This window comes from Prionailurus bengalensis, chromosome E2 (assembly GCF_016509475.1).
Source record: "Prionailurus bengalensis isolate Pbe53 chromosome E2, Fcat_Pben_1.1_paternal_pri, whole genome shotgun sequence".
Classification (NCBI taxonomy): Eukaryota; Metazoa; Chordata; class Mammalia; order Carnivora; family Felidae; genus Prionailurus; species Prionailurus bengalensis.
In genome coordinates, this window is record NC_057352.1 from 34822740 (window position 1) to 34838810 (window position 16071).

General features: G+C 48.8%; 2 protein-coding genes across 2 annotated transcripts in view; one reads left to right on the forward strand and one right to left on the reverse strand.

The window, feature by feature from the left end:
* Nucleotides 1–168, reverse strand: part of CIAPIN1 (cytokine induced apoptosis inhibitor 1) — a 16972-nt gene extending 16804 nt beyond the window's left edge. The window contains exon 1 of the mRNA XM_043599281.1: nt 58–168. The gene's annotated coding sequence lies outside the window, so the exon portion shown is untranslated. The remainder of the gene's footprint in view (nt 1–57) is intronic.
* On the forward strand, nt 125–14532 carry COQ9 (coenzyme Q9). Its single transcript, XM_043599280.1, has 9 exons — nt 125–299; nt 3359–3527; nt 4904–5039; nt 9450–9592; nt 9876–9960; nt 11445–11549; nt 13051–13206; nt 13465–13518; nt 13844–14532. Exons 1-9 carry the CDS (start codon nt 125–127, stop codon nt 13877–13879), a joined length of 1059 nt encoding a protein of 352 aa, XP_043455215.1. The 3' UTR covers nt 13880–14532.
* Nucleotides 14533–16071: the final 1539 nt, after the last annotated feature.

Here is a 16071-nt window from a genome sequence, read left to right on the forward strand (position 1 = left end):
CCGGAAGGGGACAGCTGGGGAGATCGGGTTCCTGGGCCGCAACTCTACGACGCTCACCTGCCTCTCGGGGCTCGCTCCCGGCTTCTTCGCGGCAGCCGGCTTCGCACCTCGCGCCTCTCGCGATATGAGGACTCTGCGGGAGCGCGGGCAGGGCGGAAGTGGCCTTGGCGAGCTCCCGGGTGTCCGCCGCGTCACTGGCGGAGGCGTGCCCGCTTCCAAGATGGCGGCGGCAGCGGCGGCGGTGTCAGGCGCGCTCGGCCGGGCGGGCTGGAGGCTCCTGCAGCTGCGGTGCCTGCCCGGTGAGGGGGCGGCCGAGCCGGGGAGCGGGGAGGAGCAGGGAGGGGCACGAAGCCGACCTGGCCTGGGTGCGGGGAGGAAGAGGCCGCCGTGGCGGCCCACGAGCAAGGTGAGGTGAAGGGCATCGGCGCGGAGCCGCCGGCGTCCAGGGCTCGAAGGGGCCGCCTGGCTGGTTTCTGCTCCCATTCTTGAGCTGTGAAGGGCAGGAGTGGCGGGGCGGGGCCTGTCTCTCCCATTTAACGAAGTTAACGGAGCCCCAGAGAGAGGGCTGTGGGTGCCCAGGGTCTCACAGTTCGGCAGTTGCAGCCTGGCAGACCCAGACCCAGTCTGTCGGCAAGTCCACCGCCAAGTCCCCGGGAAGGGCCACTTCAGGGTCAGAGTTGGAAACGGCCGCAGAGAGCCCCTAGTCCGTTGTTTCCTAAGTCGGTCATCTCCTCACTTCATTGATTCTATGATATTGTCCCACCTTTTCCACAATATAGTCAGTATTTTTGTTTATACACCCGAGTTCTTAATACTAGACGTTTACTTAAAAGAGGTAGCTTTATATTGCTACTGTAAATGGACAACCAGTGTCACCTCCATAAATAGAATGTATACATTGATGTATTAACATAAACATACAATTAATAAAATTATATTCTCCTGGATTTCATCAAATCTTGTGCCCCGCGGTGGTTTCCACAGTCATGCTTTGGGACCTCTCCCATCCTATTCAAAGTTTTATGAGTATTTGTTCCATTTTTTGTGTGTGTACAAATACTAAAATACCGATATTTTTACACCTACTATTCTGTGTTGTGTTTTGTTTTGTTTTTTGAGAAAGAGAGAGAGAGAGAGAAAGGGAGAGAATCTTAAGCAGGCTCCAAGCTTAGTGCAGAGCCCGATGTTAGGGCTCCATCTCATGACCCTGGGATGGTGACCTGAGCCTCAACTAACTGAGCCACCCAGGTGCCCCTATTCTGTGTTTCTTTTAACATCATCGTTCCCTGAGTTAGTCCATAGATTTCTTTTTAAAACACGAGTGTCCTTTTGTTGTTATACAAAACTCCAATCCACGTGTTTAAAGAAATGCCTGTGCCCCAGCATATCCACTCCTAGGTGGAGAAATGAAAGCATATGTCCACCACAAGGTGTGTACAAGTATATTTACAGCAACTTTATTCATGATAGACTAGGCTGAAACAACCCAGGTGTTCATCAACAGACTAGTGTTTCTTAATGCAATTCCACTCAGCAATAAAAAGTAGCAATTGATTTCCACAAAAACACTAATCAGTTAACAATATATTATGCAAAAGAAGTTTTGCACAAAAAGGATATACTGTATGAATCCCTTTATTATTTTTTTTTAAATTTTTTTTTCAACGTTTATTTTTTTATTTTTGGGACAGAGAGACAGAGCATGAATGGGGGAGGGGCAGAGAGAGAGGGAGACACAGAATCGGAAACAGGCTCCAGGCTCTGAGCCATCAGCCCAGAGCCTGACGCGGGGCTCGAACTCACGGACCGCGAGATTGTGACCTGGCTGAAGTCGGACGCTGAACCGACTGCGCCACCCAGGCGCCCCTGTATGATTCCCTTTAGATGAAATTCTAGGACAGGACAGGGTGGAAATTTCAGAACAGTGTAGGTTGGGGGGGAATGACTGGGGAGGAGCATAAGCTTTCTGGGGTGATGATAATATTCTTCACGTTAGGGGTTCAGGTTATGCAAGTGTACACTTTTGTCAGGACTCAGATTTGGCACATTTAAGATTTGTGCATTTCATTGTATATAACTACCACCTCAGTAAAAGACCAGTAAATATTGAACTCTGGTTAATGATATGCACGCAGAATGTGTGGAGCTGAAGAATACTGAGGTCTACAACATGCATCAAACATAAGATGGATTGATGACGGGAGAGTGTGATAGATATGTAGAACCTAGGTGGTGGGTACACAGGTGTTCATGTCATAGTTCTTTCAACTTGTATGAAATTTTCTATAATAAAATGTTGGGAAAGAAAAAAAGGAGTATGGGCCTGGACTTTCCAAAGCCCTTCCCATAGTAAATGAGGTGTTGCAGGTGTTGCCAATGAGAAAACATCAGCATGAGAAAAACCCCACACCTGTGGGGTGCCTGGGTGGCTCAGTCAGTTGACCATTGACCATCCCATCCAACTCTTGGTTTCAGCTCAGGTCACGATCTTACAGTCATGGGATTGAGCCACATGTTGGTCTCCGCCCTGAGCATGGAGCCTGCTTGAGATTCTCTCTCTCTCCTGCCACTCTCCCCCACTCACTCTGTCTCTGTCTCTCTCGCTCAAATGAATTAAATGAGTAAGTAAATAGAGATTGGTGACCTGTGTGAAGACACCATATAAATACTGTAGGAATCAGTACTCAGGCCTCATTTCTAGTCCAGTGCTCTTGGTATAATATAAATATGTAGCAATTTCAGGTCATTTTCACTTTTTGATTGGGCTTCACAACACTCCCAGTGAGCAAACAGATTCTTACTCTTAATTTGCATATTTTTTTTTCTTAATTTTTTTTTTAATTTATTTTTTTTTCAACATTTATTTATTTTTGGGACAGAGAGAGACAGAGCATGAACGAGGGAGGGGCAGAGAGAGAGGGAGACACAGAATCGGAAACAGGCTCCAGGCTCCGAGCCATCAGCCCAGAGCCCGACGCGGGGCTCGAACTCGCGGACCGCAAGATCGTGACCTGGCTGAAGTCGGACGCTTAACCGACTGCGCCACCCAGGCGCCCCTTAATTTGTGTATTTAAAAATCATGCTCATTGGGACGAAGCCCATTACCATACAGTGAACAAACGATAGCAAAAGGCCAGAGGCCAGGTCTTCGGTTCCCTGGCTCATGCTTTTGCCACCACATCATGTGTCAAGGTTGCCAGTTTACCGAAGATTTTTGTCTGGGACTCAATACTCGGATAAGTGGTTCTGGAGTAGACTCAGCCCTGCTTTTCCTCTCCCCATCCCTCACGCCATTCGGGGCATCAAAGAGTCTTCTCTGGTAAGTGTTCCTGCCTGACCAGCCCCGTTCTTGTTTCAGTGTCCCGTTGCCAGTCAGCCCTGGTGTCACGTGCCTTCCATGCTTCAGCTGTGCAACTAAAGTCTTCAGATGAGCAGAAGCAACAACCTCCCCCGTCTTTTTCTCAGCAACATCCTGAGACACATAGAGCAGAAGAACCGAAGCCAGAGTCCTCTCGTCCACCCCCCAGGTATGTATCAGGACCGCAGTCCATCCATTTCTGGCCATTTTGCATGCTTGGGTGTGTCTGTCCTTCCTCTCTCCTCTTTATCCTCCTTTTCACCTTCCATCATTTTCTAGGCTATCTTTGAAAGGAAACTGTTGCTTTTTTATTATATTTTAATTGTGCCTGTACACTCTAAAATATCTAATCAAAGTAAAGAAGCTCATAAAAGTAAAGCAAAAATTACCAGAAATCACAAACCCTGAAAAAACTCTAATGTTTTTGCAAATGTCCTTTTTTGATGTTTTTTAAGTATACTCCATACGTAAATCTATATACTGTAAGTGATTAATTACACTGTACACCATTCCAGAACCTGTTTTTTCACTCAATAGTACATTTTTAATGTTTTCTCAGTCTGTATGATTTTCATGGTTGCATACTATGCCAGCAAATGGCAGTATTAAAATTTATTTAACCTATCTTGGGGCATCTGGATGGCTCTGTCAGTTAAGCGTCCGACTTCATCTCAGGTCATGATCTCACCGTTGGTAGGTCTGAGCCCCATATCAGGCTCTGTGCTGACAGCTCGTAGCCTGGAGCCTGCTTCGGATTCTCTGTCTCCCTCTCTCTCTGACCCTTCCCCATTCATGCTCTCACTCTCTCAAGGATAAACATTAAAAACAATTTAAATTTATTTAACCTACCTTTTATTGATGAATAGATTTCCTTCACTGCTATAAAAAATGTGATCAAGTGTGTGATTCTCTCAGCAGGGGGAGCATTGAATCAAAGCAGGTGCACATCTAAAATTTTGTTACATGTGTGGGACCAAATTGGCCTCTAGGGAGGTGAAAATAGTTTACGTTTCCATTAGATATTTTTTCTTCTTAATTCTGCCACTGAGATGTTCTGCTAGCTCTGAAATTAGGGTGTTCCCATCATTTTTATGGTCTCCTGATTAAAGTGCTTCTCATTTCCATTCAGCAAATATGTTCTGAGGATCTCCTTTGTGCCAGGCCCTGTGAATACTACAACTGTTGTCCCTGTCCTCATGGAGTTATCATTTGGTACAAATACAGATGAAGAAACAGTGTGCTAAGGGCTGTAAACAGAGAAATCCAGGGGGCTATGGGAGCATTTGCCTTCCTATGACATGACCTCCTCACTCACGGGATCCCTTGTCTCAGTGACTGTATGAGAGGAGAAAGGTGATAGAATTTTTGTTCTGTTGGCATTGAAACATCAGTACTGGTGAAAAGTAAGTGTCTTCCCAACGTGCGCTTAGAGGAGGCCCAGAGCCTCCGGTTTCCGGTCAGGCTCATTTTGCATGTCAGGCAGCCGTCAGTGAGATGAGGTGTGCTGGGTTCCGTCCCCACGTGTCTGTTGGGTTTGGGTCTCAGGTACACAGATCAGGGTGGTGAGGAGGAGGAGGACCATGAGAGCGAGGAGCAGCTGCAGCACCGCATCCTGACCGCAGCCCTGGAGTTCGTGCCTGCCCACGGGTGGACAGCAGAGGCCATCGCGGAAGGAGCCCAGGTGTGTATAGGAGGAGGGGGGATGGGGACCGGGAGGGAGTCACACCGGCCAAAGCAGAGGGTGTCATGCTTTCTTATGGCCCAGCTTAGAGCCCCTCACTGCTACAGGATTGGGGCAGGGTGTGTTTTCCCAATAGGGTAAAAATAGCTTTATTTTTTTAATACAGAAAGATTATACCATGGAGTTGGTTCTTGCGAGCTAGGTTATAAAGGCAGCCCCTTAGGCATAGGTGTTGCCTATGATCACAGTTACCATGTTTCATTGACTCTAAGCAGTGGGGTGAGAAGTGCCATTATTTTATGCATCACTAAAAAAGAAAAAATGCTACCTATTAAACTGGGACATGTTGTCAATTGCATGATTCACACTGCATGTTTAAATGAAAAAGTAGGGGGGCATCTGGCTGGCTCAGTTGGTAGAATGTGTGACTCTTGATCTTGGGGTTGTGAGTTCCAGCCCCACGTTGGGTATAGAAATTACTTCAAAATAAAATCATAAAAATAAAATGAAATGAAAAAATAGGTGCATCTTAAAATTGATGAAATCTGGTGTTTGAAAATGCAAGAGGGCACCATCTAGGAGACCAACACGCCTTGCTTTGTCAGTAAGACTGACGGTGTTTGCTCCTGCATTGGCACAGATGGCTGCTTTAGATTAAGCCGTTGGCTCACCTGGAGGCCATGGTGCACAGAATTGTCAAGCATAGCCAGATGCCGCCCTGTGAGAGCACAGCGAGAACAGAAAGCAAAGGAGTTCCAGATTCACGTCTCCCACCCCAAGCTTGCGGGGAAATTGGATGGAAGGGTGAGCGTGTTTGAATGCTGGCGAGAGCACAGACAGAAACAAGTGTGAAGTACAGGTACGAGAGAAAGCAAGATCCGAAGTCCAGAGCCCCTTCAAGGCAAGAATTAGGAGATCTGGGAAATGAGTGTGAGGACTGGCCTTTGATGTAATAGGGGTGAGGTTGGAGAAGACAGCTACACGTTTAGTTTTTAGAATATTAAGGGAGTTCCCAAGGGACAGCTTCTGTTCCCTGTGAAGTAGGTGTGGTTGTCTCATGAACCTGAAGTTAAGGGTAAGAGGAGACAAAGGTTTGAGGGTGGCAGAGAATGTTAGAAAGAATTATTACAGGAAGTGGTGGAACAGAAATGTAACAGGATGGTTTGGAAAAATCTTTTTTTTTTTTTTTTTAAAGGGAGGGAATCACTATATATCAAAGCTACCTATATTCACAGTCCTAGAACTTTTTTTTTTATGTCTATTAATTTTTGAGAGAGAGAGAGAGAGAGAGATAGAACACAAGCAGGGAAGGGGCAGAGAGGGAGACACAGAATCCAAAGCAGACTCCAGGCTCTGAGCTGTCAGCACGGAGCCGATACAGGGCTCGAACCCACAAACCATGAGATCATGACCTGAGCCAAAGTCAGATGCTTAACTGACTGAGCCACCCAGGTGCCCCTGTTTGGAAAAATCTTATACTGCATTAGTCTACAGTAACTGGTCTTCTTCACTGTGTCCTGTGTATATCTTCATTCATAGTGGCTGCATAATACCCATTGTATTTACTTGACTTCAATTGATAAACATTTGGGTTGTTTCCAATTTTTTAGTATTCTAAACCTATTTGTACAACATTTAAGTGCATTTTGAGAAATGGAGTTGCTATTTTGTGGTATATCAGACCAAACAGAAACTACACCGGTTATTCAAATAGAACTTAATACAGTGAAGGGGGAATGGGGTGTAAAGTTGGTAACCAGGTAAGTGGCAGGATAAAAAGAAGCCCTTAGGGTATTACGGAGGTTGCCACAGGGTTTAGCTCCCATCTCCCATCTCCAGGGCTAAGGAGACAAAGGGGAAAATTGGACTTGTTAAAATGGGAGGCTTGAAGGAGAGTCCCTGTGGAGGTGAGGAGGAGGAGCTACTTGGCCAGTGATGCTGTCTCTAAGTTTAGAGAGAGGGTCCCCTGGGGCTGGCACCCAACGTGATGGTGGTTCAGTGGAACCAGTTCTTTGGGTTCTGGGAAGGGTACAGACCGGCTCAGCCAGGGCCAGGCCACCAGAGGGAAGTGCTGCCCTGGGTGAAGGCGGCTTCTGGGGAGATGCTCACGGAGCCGCCAGCAGACAGGACGTCCACAGGAAGGAGAGGGACCCTTCCTCCTCCTCTAGCCTCACGGTCTCCCTCCAGCGATGGGATGGGCAGAGCCTAACATGGAGCTGGAAGTGTGGCTTGTGGACTACGGCCCCTGCATCACAAAGTGGAGGCTGAGACAATAACTCCCCATCTGGTCCAGAGAGAGAAAATATGTTTTTTTTCCAAATATTTAAGTCATCTCTACACTCAATGTGGGGCTTGAACTCACGATCAAAAGTCACATGCTGTGTCTGAGCCAGCCAGGAGCCCTGAGTGTGTATATTTTTGAGGGTGTTGTTAACATACATAGTAGAGCCAGTATAGCCTGGTGGTGATGAGCTCTGAGCCTCAGTTTCCTCATCTGTAAAATGAGTGAGGATAACCCCCACCAGCTGGAGTTGCTACGTGGCCGAGGCCACAGTGAGATCGTGTGTGTCATGTGCTTAGCAGGGTGCCTGACACAGTAAACATCAGTTGCCATTAGTATTGATGTGGGTGCAAGTCTGTTGTGAATACTGCCAAATTGCCCTCTATAACTTCCACCAAAACAGAGGCACTTTCTCCACTCCCAATTGGAGGGATTTATAGTTAGTACTTTTTTTGTTCCTTCCCTTCCCTCTCTCCCTGGTGCTGTCATAGTTCTGCCTCCAGTAGATGCTCGATGATTGCCACGTATCAGGAAGAGCAAAGGACCATCATGGCATTGTTAACTCCTTAACAACTCATAAAAGAAAATGTTTTGGGGCCCCTGGGTGGCTCAGTTGAGCGTCCGACTTCAGCTCAGGTCACAATCTCATGGTTTGTGAGTTCAAGTCCTGCATCAGGCTTTCTGCTGTCAGTGCAGAGCCCGCTTCAGATCCTCTGCCCCCCTCTCTCTCTGCCCCTGCCCCCCTTGCTCACTTGCTCTCTCGAAAATGAATAAGCATTTGGGGCGCCTGGGTGGCTCAGTCAGTTAAGCATCAACTTCAGCTCAGGTCATGATCTCATGGTTTGTGAGTTAAAGTCCTGCGTCAGGCTCTCTGCTGTCAGTGCAGAGTCTGCTTCAGATCCTCTGTCCCCTCTCTCTGCCCCTCCCCTTCTCTCTCTGTCTCTCTCAAAAATGAATAAACATGTGGGGCGCCTGGGTGGCTCAGTCGGTTAAGCGTCTGACTTCAGCTCAGGTCATGATCTTATGGTTCGTGAGTTTGAGCCCCTGCTTTGGATTCTGTGTCTCCTTCTCTCAGCCCCTCCCCCCCACTCATGCTCTGTCTCTCTCTCTCAAAAAAATAAATAAACATTAAAAAAAGAATATATTTTAAAAATTAATAAATATTTATTTAAAAAAAAAGAAAAATGTTTTTTGGTTTTTGGGGTTTTTTTGCTTTTTGTTTTGTTTTTTGTTTTTTTGTTTGTTTTTTTTTTTTACAACATAGAGGCCTAATTTCCAAGAGGTTTAGGTTAAGTGAATTGGTGAGGAAGAGCTGAGTGCTCTTCCCAGCCCCCTTTTTTATATTAGGACTCTGGGTTACAAGTGTCAGAGCTCAATTCTGATTGGCTGGAGCAGGCAAGGGTGTGTTCAGACTCATTTAATAACAAAAGTCTGGAAGTAGCTCCTTTGTGCTGCTGGGAATTGTCTCTCCATCCTGTCTGCTTTGCTTTCCTCTCTGTGAGCTTCATTCCCAGCAGGGGCTTCCCACACAGGACTAAAAATGGTTCAGCAGCCCCAGTGGAAAGAGAGCACTTCTTTTCCATGAGCACTAGCAAAAGTCCAGAGTTGGCCTCTTAGGGCCTGGATTTGGTCATGTGCATGTGCCTGAGCTAGTCACTGTGAGCTCCAGTTATCCAAGTCTGGATCTCAGGCTTTACAGCACACCAAAGGGGGTGCCTGGGTGGCTCAGTTGGTTAAGCATCTGACTTCGGCTCAGGTCATGAGCTGGCTCATGAGCCCTGCTTCAGGTGAGTGCTGACAGTGTAGAACCTGTGTGGGATATTCTCTCTCTCTCTCCCCCCCACCTTCTCTCTCCGCCCCTCATGAGATTCTCTTTCTTTCTGCCCCTCACTCACGCCCTCTCTCTCAAAAAAGAAAAAAAAAAAAAAAATACACCAAAGGGTTGATGGAGGATGGAGGATTGCTGGTCAGCTTTACCCAAATCACACGGACCAGGGGTGAAGAATAGGGTTATCCCATTAAAAAATCAAGCTGCTGTTACTGGAAAAAGAGGTGCTGGTGAGGAACAGACAACACATGTCCACTACATTTGTCTGCCACTTTTCTGTTTTCTCTGTCTCCTTTTGTAGTCTCTGGGTCTCTCCACTGCAGCAGCCAGCATGTTTGGGAATGACGGCAGTGAGCTGGTACTGCATTTTGTGACCCAGTGCAATGCTCGGCTCACTCATGTGCTGGAAGAGGAGCAGAAGCTGGTACAGCTGGGCCAGGCCGAGTAAGTCCTGTGGCATTTTTGCTCAGGGTGGCAGTTAAGGATCAGGGGGCTCAGGCCCCACTAACAGTCTCGGGAGGCCAATCCAGGCAGAGCCGAAAGAGAGGAGCATTGAGCAGCCCCGCTGCTTTGAGGGGACTGGAACACAGCTGCCTCTCTGTGACAGCTGTAGTCAGGCCAGCATCAGGAGCTGGTGGGACCCTCCTCCCTAGCGCCGAGTAAGCAGGATAGCCCCGAGCCCATGCCTTTGACCCAGAGACCCACTCTTTTCTTTTCCCTCTTCCAGGAAGAGGAAGACAGACCAGTTCCTGAGGGACGCAGTGGAAACCAGACTGAGAATGCTGATTCCGTACATTGAGCACTGGCCCCGGGTACAGAGTCCATATCTAGGCTACAGGGCACCAATGCATTCGTGTTCTTAGTTCTCAGCACCTGGCACTCGGAGGACCCTGCACAGTCTTCAGAAGCTGGCTCATTAATCCGCACAGACCTGGGGATTCTCCGTGCACTTGGTAGAGCTAGGGAGTGCGGTCTTGGGCGTGCCAGAGGGAGTAACTGAGCCATCTGGGTCTCAGTTCCTAGAAGTGTGAGTGGCTTGCGTACTGGGTCACATCGTGTTGGCTCCTGGTGGCCTGAGTGTGCTACCAGGTCTTCAGTGAGGAGGAATCCATGGAGGAGATTAGAAAATGAGATTTTATTGGCCATCGTCATTAACAGGCCTGTCGTGTCCTGGATCTCAGAGGACTGGGATGTCTTTTCCAGTTGGCGATGTGATGCTTGAAAATTGGAGTATTCGTTCCAAGGCTTTTTTGTCCCCTTTCCTGAAGCTTCCTTTTTCCTGTTTCAAAGCATATCACAGTGTGGGCCGTTCTCTTAGTTAAGAAAATGGAGTCCAAGCACATCAGGAATGAGAGGGCAGCAGGGATCATCTAGTGTCCTCCGCCCACTACTGAGCAATAGCGCCCATCAGTCAGTTGACAGACCTTGGAACAGCAGCGGTGCACCTAACCCCAGGCCGCCTGCGGAGGGAGTATCTCGAGAGTGGAGTCCTGTCCCCTGCCTGTGCTTGCCACGCTGGATTTTCAGACCTCTGGCCTGATTCATTCCACCTTGCAGTCAAAGCAGTGGAAGTGTGTGTATTGGGCTCTGACTGCCTTCTGACTCAGCACGTTTTCTTCTGGGCTACTTCGATAAGAAAAAACTTTTCCAGCCGAGCCAGGGCCTCTGACCCAGCTCCCGCAGGCCACAGCCAGTGGAGTTTTGAGTTGGTAGAGCGACAAGACCTTGTACTCTCAAGAGTCGATGTCTGCTAAGGAAGCGTCTCTGGGTCGTGCTATTGCTTGTATTAGTTGAAGGATTTTTGGTTTCAGATACCAGAAACCAACTTGAGTTAAGCAAAACCCCAGGGAGGAATTTATTGTGAGGTTGCCATGGGGCATCAAGGGCAGGAATGCTGCTGGGCCCAGGGATTTGGACCTAGAAACTACCCCCAGACCCTCCTCCTAGCTCTGCTTCTACCTCCGTGTTACAGAATGGGGTGCCCTCCACCATCCTTGCTCTCAGTACTCTTAGACCAGTCTAGACCCTCCGGCTGCCTGCATTCCCAAGTCCACGTGCCGGGGATGGAGAACCTGAGTGGGCCAGCTGAGGGTAGGGGCCGCCCCTGGCTCCCATCAGCTGTAGCCAGGGTTGTCAGCTGCCAGGAGCTCACGCCAACCGGGCGGAGATGGTGGGTCTCAGCAGGGGAGTGGGCAGGCCCTCTCACATACCTCTGTGGAGAGGCGAGGCGCCGCACCATCCACCTGTGCTCTGTGTTCCCTGTGTGCAGTACCTGTTTCTGTCATTCTTTCCTCAGGCCCTCAGCATCCTCATGCTCCCGCACAACATCCCATCCAGCCTAAGCCTGATCACCAGTATGGTGGATGACATGTGGCATTACGCTGGGGACCAGTCCACTGATGTGAGTGCTTTCTGCAAACCCACAGGACACCAGGAGAGGCTTGGGTTAAGCATTTCTTCGGGAAGTTTGTGAAAGGTCTTTGATCACAGAGCCTTTCAGTGGGCCTGCAGTGCCACTCCTGTCTTGGAAAGGAGAGACTAGGGACGAGGAAGCTCCCTCAACAAGCCATAGTGGGATCTACGTCCTCATTCAAGGATGCACGCTTGAGCCACAAACCAGTGATTATTCCCTCTGTCCCCTCCTGGTGACACAAGCATCAGAGGGCCTGGTGACAAGGCTGCCGTTTTATAATCATTTCCCCTCAGTCTCCTAAGACTCCCATTCTGCGATGTGATTTCTCAGTGTGTGTCTTTCATGAGACTGATTTTATTTTTTTTTAATTTTTTAATGTTTATTTTTGAGAGAGAGACAGAGCATGAGCAGGGAATGGGCAGAGAGAGAGGGAGACACAGAATCCGAGGCAGGCTCCAGGCTCTGAGCGGTCAGCCCAGAGCCTGATGCAGGGCTCGAACTCACAGACTGTGAGATCATGACCTGAGCTGAAGTCGGATGCTCAACCGACTGAGCCGACTGAGCCACCCGAGCCACCCAGGCGCCCCTCATGAGACTGATTTTAAAAAAGTGAACAGAACGCCATGGAGCCGCTGTTGCCTTAAAAAGGAACGCCCTCCCCTGAGCCCCTCCTGGCCTGCTTTGCCAAGAGATCAGTTAGCCTTTAAACAGGCACCAGGATAGCTTCTGACTTGTTAATGCTGTCATATTTCTGGTAGGAAATTAAAAAATAAAAAGTATACCTTCATAAAAGAAGTTAATATGTAATGGTGCTCTGTGGAGTCCAGGCTGGGGAGGCGAAGAGCTACTCCTGCCACAGTTCTAACAAAGGACTTAATAAGCTTCCCCCATGTCGGAGGACACCACCAACAGAGCTGGTGGGAAAATGAAATTAGCAAAGAAATTAAAGGAATAAAACACAAAGCAGCTGAGTTAGTGCTCCAGAGAGCCATTTGCTGGGCCAGCCTGAAGTGGCTGAGGGACTGGAGCCCCTCGCTCCTCCTGGGTGTTCTGAATCTGTCCGTGGGCCTGTCTCAGCCCTCACTTTACTGGGGAGCATACCACGGTTTGGTCATAACTGGCTGACCAGACAACCTCCCAGAATTTAGGCGGCCTAAGACGCAGTCTTTTCACAGGCTTCAAAATGGATGCCTGTAGCAAAATCGCCTGGGATGCTAATCAGACGTCCAGATTCCTTGCACTTACTTCAGACCCCTTGACTCTAAACTCTGAGAAGTTGGGCCCAGGAGCTTGCATTTTAATCTCCCAGTAATTTTGTTGCCCAGCCAAATTTGAGAACACCAATGTCTTGCAGGGAAACAAATGCATCTGTGGGGAAAAGAGATCAGGAGGGACCCCTTAGTGCCCGTGGCTTTGGGTAGGAACCCCCAGACTTCCCCAGCCCACAGCAGTAGTGGTGACCCACCTTCCTGGGTGGGTTTCTTTGCAGTTTAACTGGTATACCCGCCGAGCTGTGCTGGCTGGCATCTACAACACGACAGAGCTGGTGATGATGCAGGACTCGTCCCCAGACTTCGAGGACACTTGGCGCTTCCTGGAAAACCGGATTAACGACGCAATGAACATGGGCCACACTGCCAAGCAGGTAGTTGGGGCTAGCCATTTGGGAAGCCTCCTCACTAGGCACACCCCCCTCCTCCTGAAGGCTTGCCCAGGGAGTGTGCCAGCCATTTCCCTAAGAGCCATACTTGGGCCATTTGTGGTGGTGATCATAGGCTCTTCCTCCAGTCCACAGGGTCCTCATGAGTCCCCCCTCCACCCCCGACCCCTGCTTTTGTCTTACCTGTTTCACCTTTGAGCTTGTACTGGGGGCTTAAGAGAGCCTGACCCTGACTCCTTCTAGGTAAAGTCCACTGGAGAGGCACTGGTTCAAGGACTCATGGGTGCAGCAGTGACGGTAAGTACTGTCTCACTCATCCCTGCCCTCCTCCCGTCCCCGTCCTGCCCTGTGACCCTTAAAACATGTGTCAGTGTTCCCAAATCTTTTAAACTAGAAAACTCCTAATACGGACAGTGATTCAGCCCCGGTCTCTGATCCTCAGTACCCCATCTCTTTTTTTTTTTTTTTGCTGCCATTAAAAAACATTGCTGATTCCCAGGCTCCTAGCATGTCAGATCTGTGGATCTTAGCCATGCCTGCCGCCTTGAAAACCCCAGTCTCTCCCACTGGAGTCCTAATGGCAGGGCAAGGCCTCATCATTCTGTTTCCTTCCCTGTATCAGCTCAAGAACCTGACCGGTCTAAACCAGCGCCGGTGAGCGGGATGGGGTGTGAGCTAGAGTGCCCAGAAGAAAATCTGCAGATACATTGAAAGGGCTTTGAAAGATATGAAGCGCCACCCATGGAACAGGGTGTTAATGAGAAAACACTGAAGGACTCCTGAGTCACTACGACAGCCACCTGGAAACCACAGAGCACTTGATACAGCTGTAGCCTGCGATCAGGCTACTTCTTCAGTTCTAAATACCAGGCCAGGCCTCCTGATGCCTTTCTGCATTACCACTGTGTGACTGAAAAAATGAGGCTCTCATCCAAGCGTTCAAGCCACAGAAACCCGGCATGTCCCTATCTATGGTCTCACAGATACTTGATCATGTCTTAATCTTCCTAGAGTAATCTCTGGGGCTCCCAAATCAGAGTCAGGCTGTGAAACCTTTATAAAGTGGCAGCCCATCCCCAGCACAGCACAGACTTGTGCACACAGGCGTTCCTTGCACCCCTCTCCTTTCTGGTGTCCTGAGATGCTGCACCTGGGAACCCCTCAGAAAGCTGCCTCACTTGAGACTGGTGCCTGCTGGACAGTGGTGCCCAGCCTGGCCGGAGGCGTGAACCCAGGCCGTTGTCGCATTACACCAGCATGTGTTTGTAGGGTTAAGAGTCTGTACAAATAGTAATAAATATGTTTGAAGCAGTTTCTTGTTGTGCAGTTGGTTTCCATCTAGGCCACAGTGGGTATCCGAGACCTCAGAGGGAGACAGAAGGGTTGTGGAAAAGGCTTGAGGCTGGCGTCCAGGAGACCTGGGTTCTGGTCCTGGTGTGGCCTAGTGCTAATGGGTAATTACGGCAGCTCTGCCTCTCTGGGCCCATGCTTCACTTCAGTAAGTGTGGGTGACAGTGGCCTTGCCCCTGACCGTTACTCCCTGGGCTGCTATTTTCTGTCACTAACTATTTCAGTGATCCGTTCTTTAGCATTAATAATTTTCTGTTTATACACTGGCTGAGCTCCCTTTGCAAGTCTGGTTAACGGTTGTTTTGGTCTTCTCAGGTTACAGTAACAAAATACCACAGACTGGGACTTAACGACAGATACTTGTTTCTCAGGTTCTGGAGGCTAGGAAATCCAAGATCAAGGTGCCAGCCAATTCAGTTCCTAGTGGTCTTTCTGACTTGCCACCTTCTCCCCATGTTCCAACAGGACAGAGAGAGCTCTAGTGTCTCCTCCTGTTATTATAAGGGCCCTATTCCTACCCTCAAGACCTCTCATAACCTTCCAAAGACTCCCAACTCCAAATGCCATTGTGTCGGGCGTTAGGCTTCAGCATTTTAGAGGGACACGGTTCGGCCCGGGGCGTCTGTCTCCTGCTTTGCCATGTCTTTTCTAGGTCCACTGGGTATTGATGGGGGAAGTCACAAGCTGATCAGTGTTTCCAGTCCTTTGGCCTTTCACTGGCCCCCTTCCGCACCTCTTTAAATCTTTGTATTGTGACACCCTGGCAGGTCCCCTACGGTAGCTCTTGCAAATTTCATCCCATGCTCTCTTTTATCCTTCGTAACATCCCTCTTGCACTCCGCAGACAACCATAATTCTTAATTTACTGAGATGACACAGGCTATGAAGCAAAGGCCCCCTCCATGCCCTTTCCCTCTGCCTCAGGAAGAGGTGTCGTGTCTAGCTAAATCAAACTCTTTATCTCCTCTCTAATTCTGCCCCCTAAATGTAGCTCTTGCTAAGTTCTACTTTAGAGCCTCTTCTCTGTATGAGCAGCTGTCACCTTTTGAGGCCCATTCAAACGTTTCTCCAGGCTGTTGAGAGGACTTTGGTAATCTTTATTGAGCATCCACCCTGTGAGGGGCACGCTGCCAGGCATGCAGAGATGCGGGTGCAGAGATGAAGGGCCCCTACCCACCCGCCACGACTACACAGGCTGCAGATGATGCATTGAATGGGCGTTGTATCTTACTGCATTTTCCAAAGAGCACGATCCAGACTTGGGGGTGGAGGGAAAGGGTACGGGTATATAGTTACCATTCTACTATACTTTGCTAAAGTGTGCTTCTGTTTTTCCGTAAATGGGCAGATTTACTTCGTTCTCTTAAAGACATCATAGTACTCCTATGTTCGTGTATTTAACCGTCAATGGACAATTAGTTTTGTTATCTTCTGCCATTACAAGCAGTGCTGTAGTGAACGCCCCTGTACGTGTATCTTTGCTGACAACTGCAGGCATTT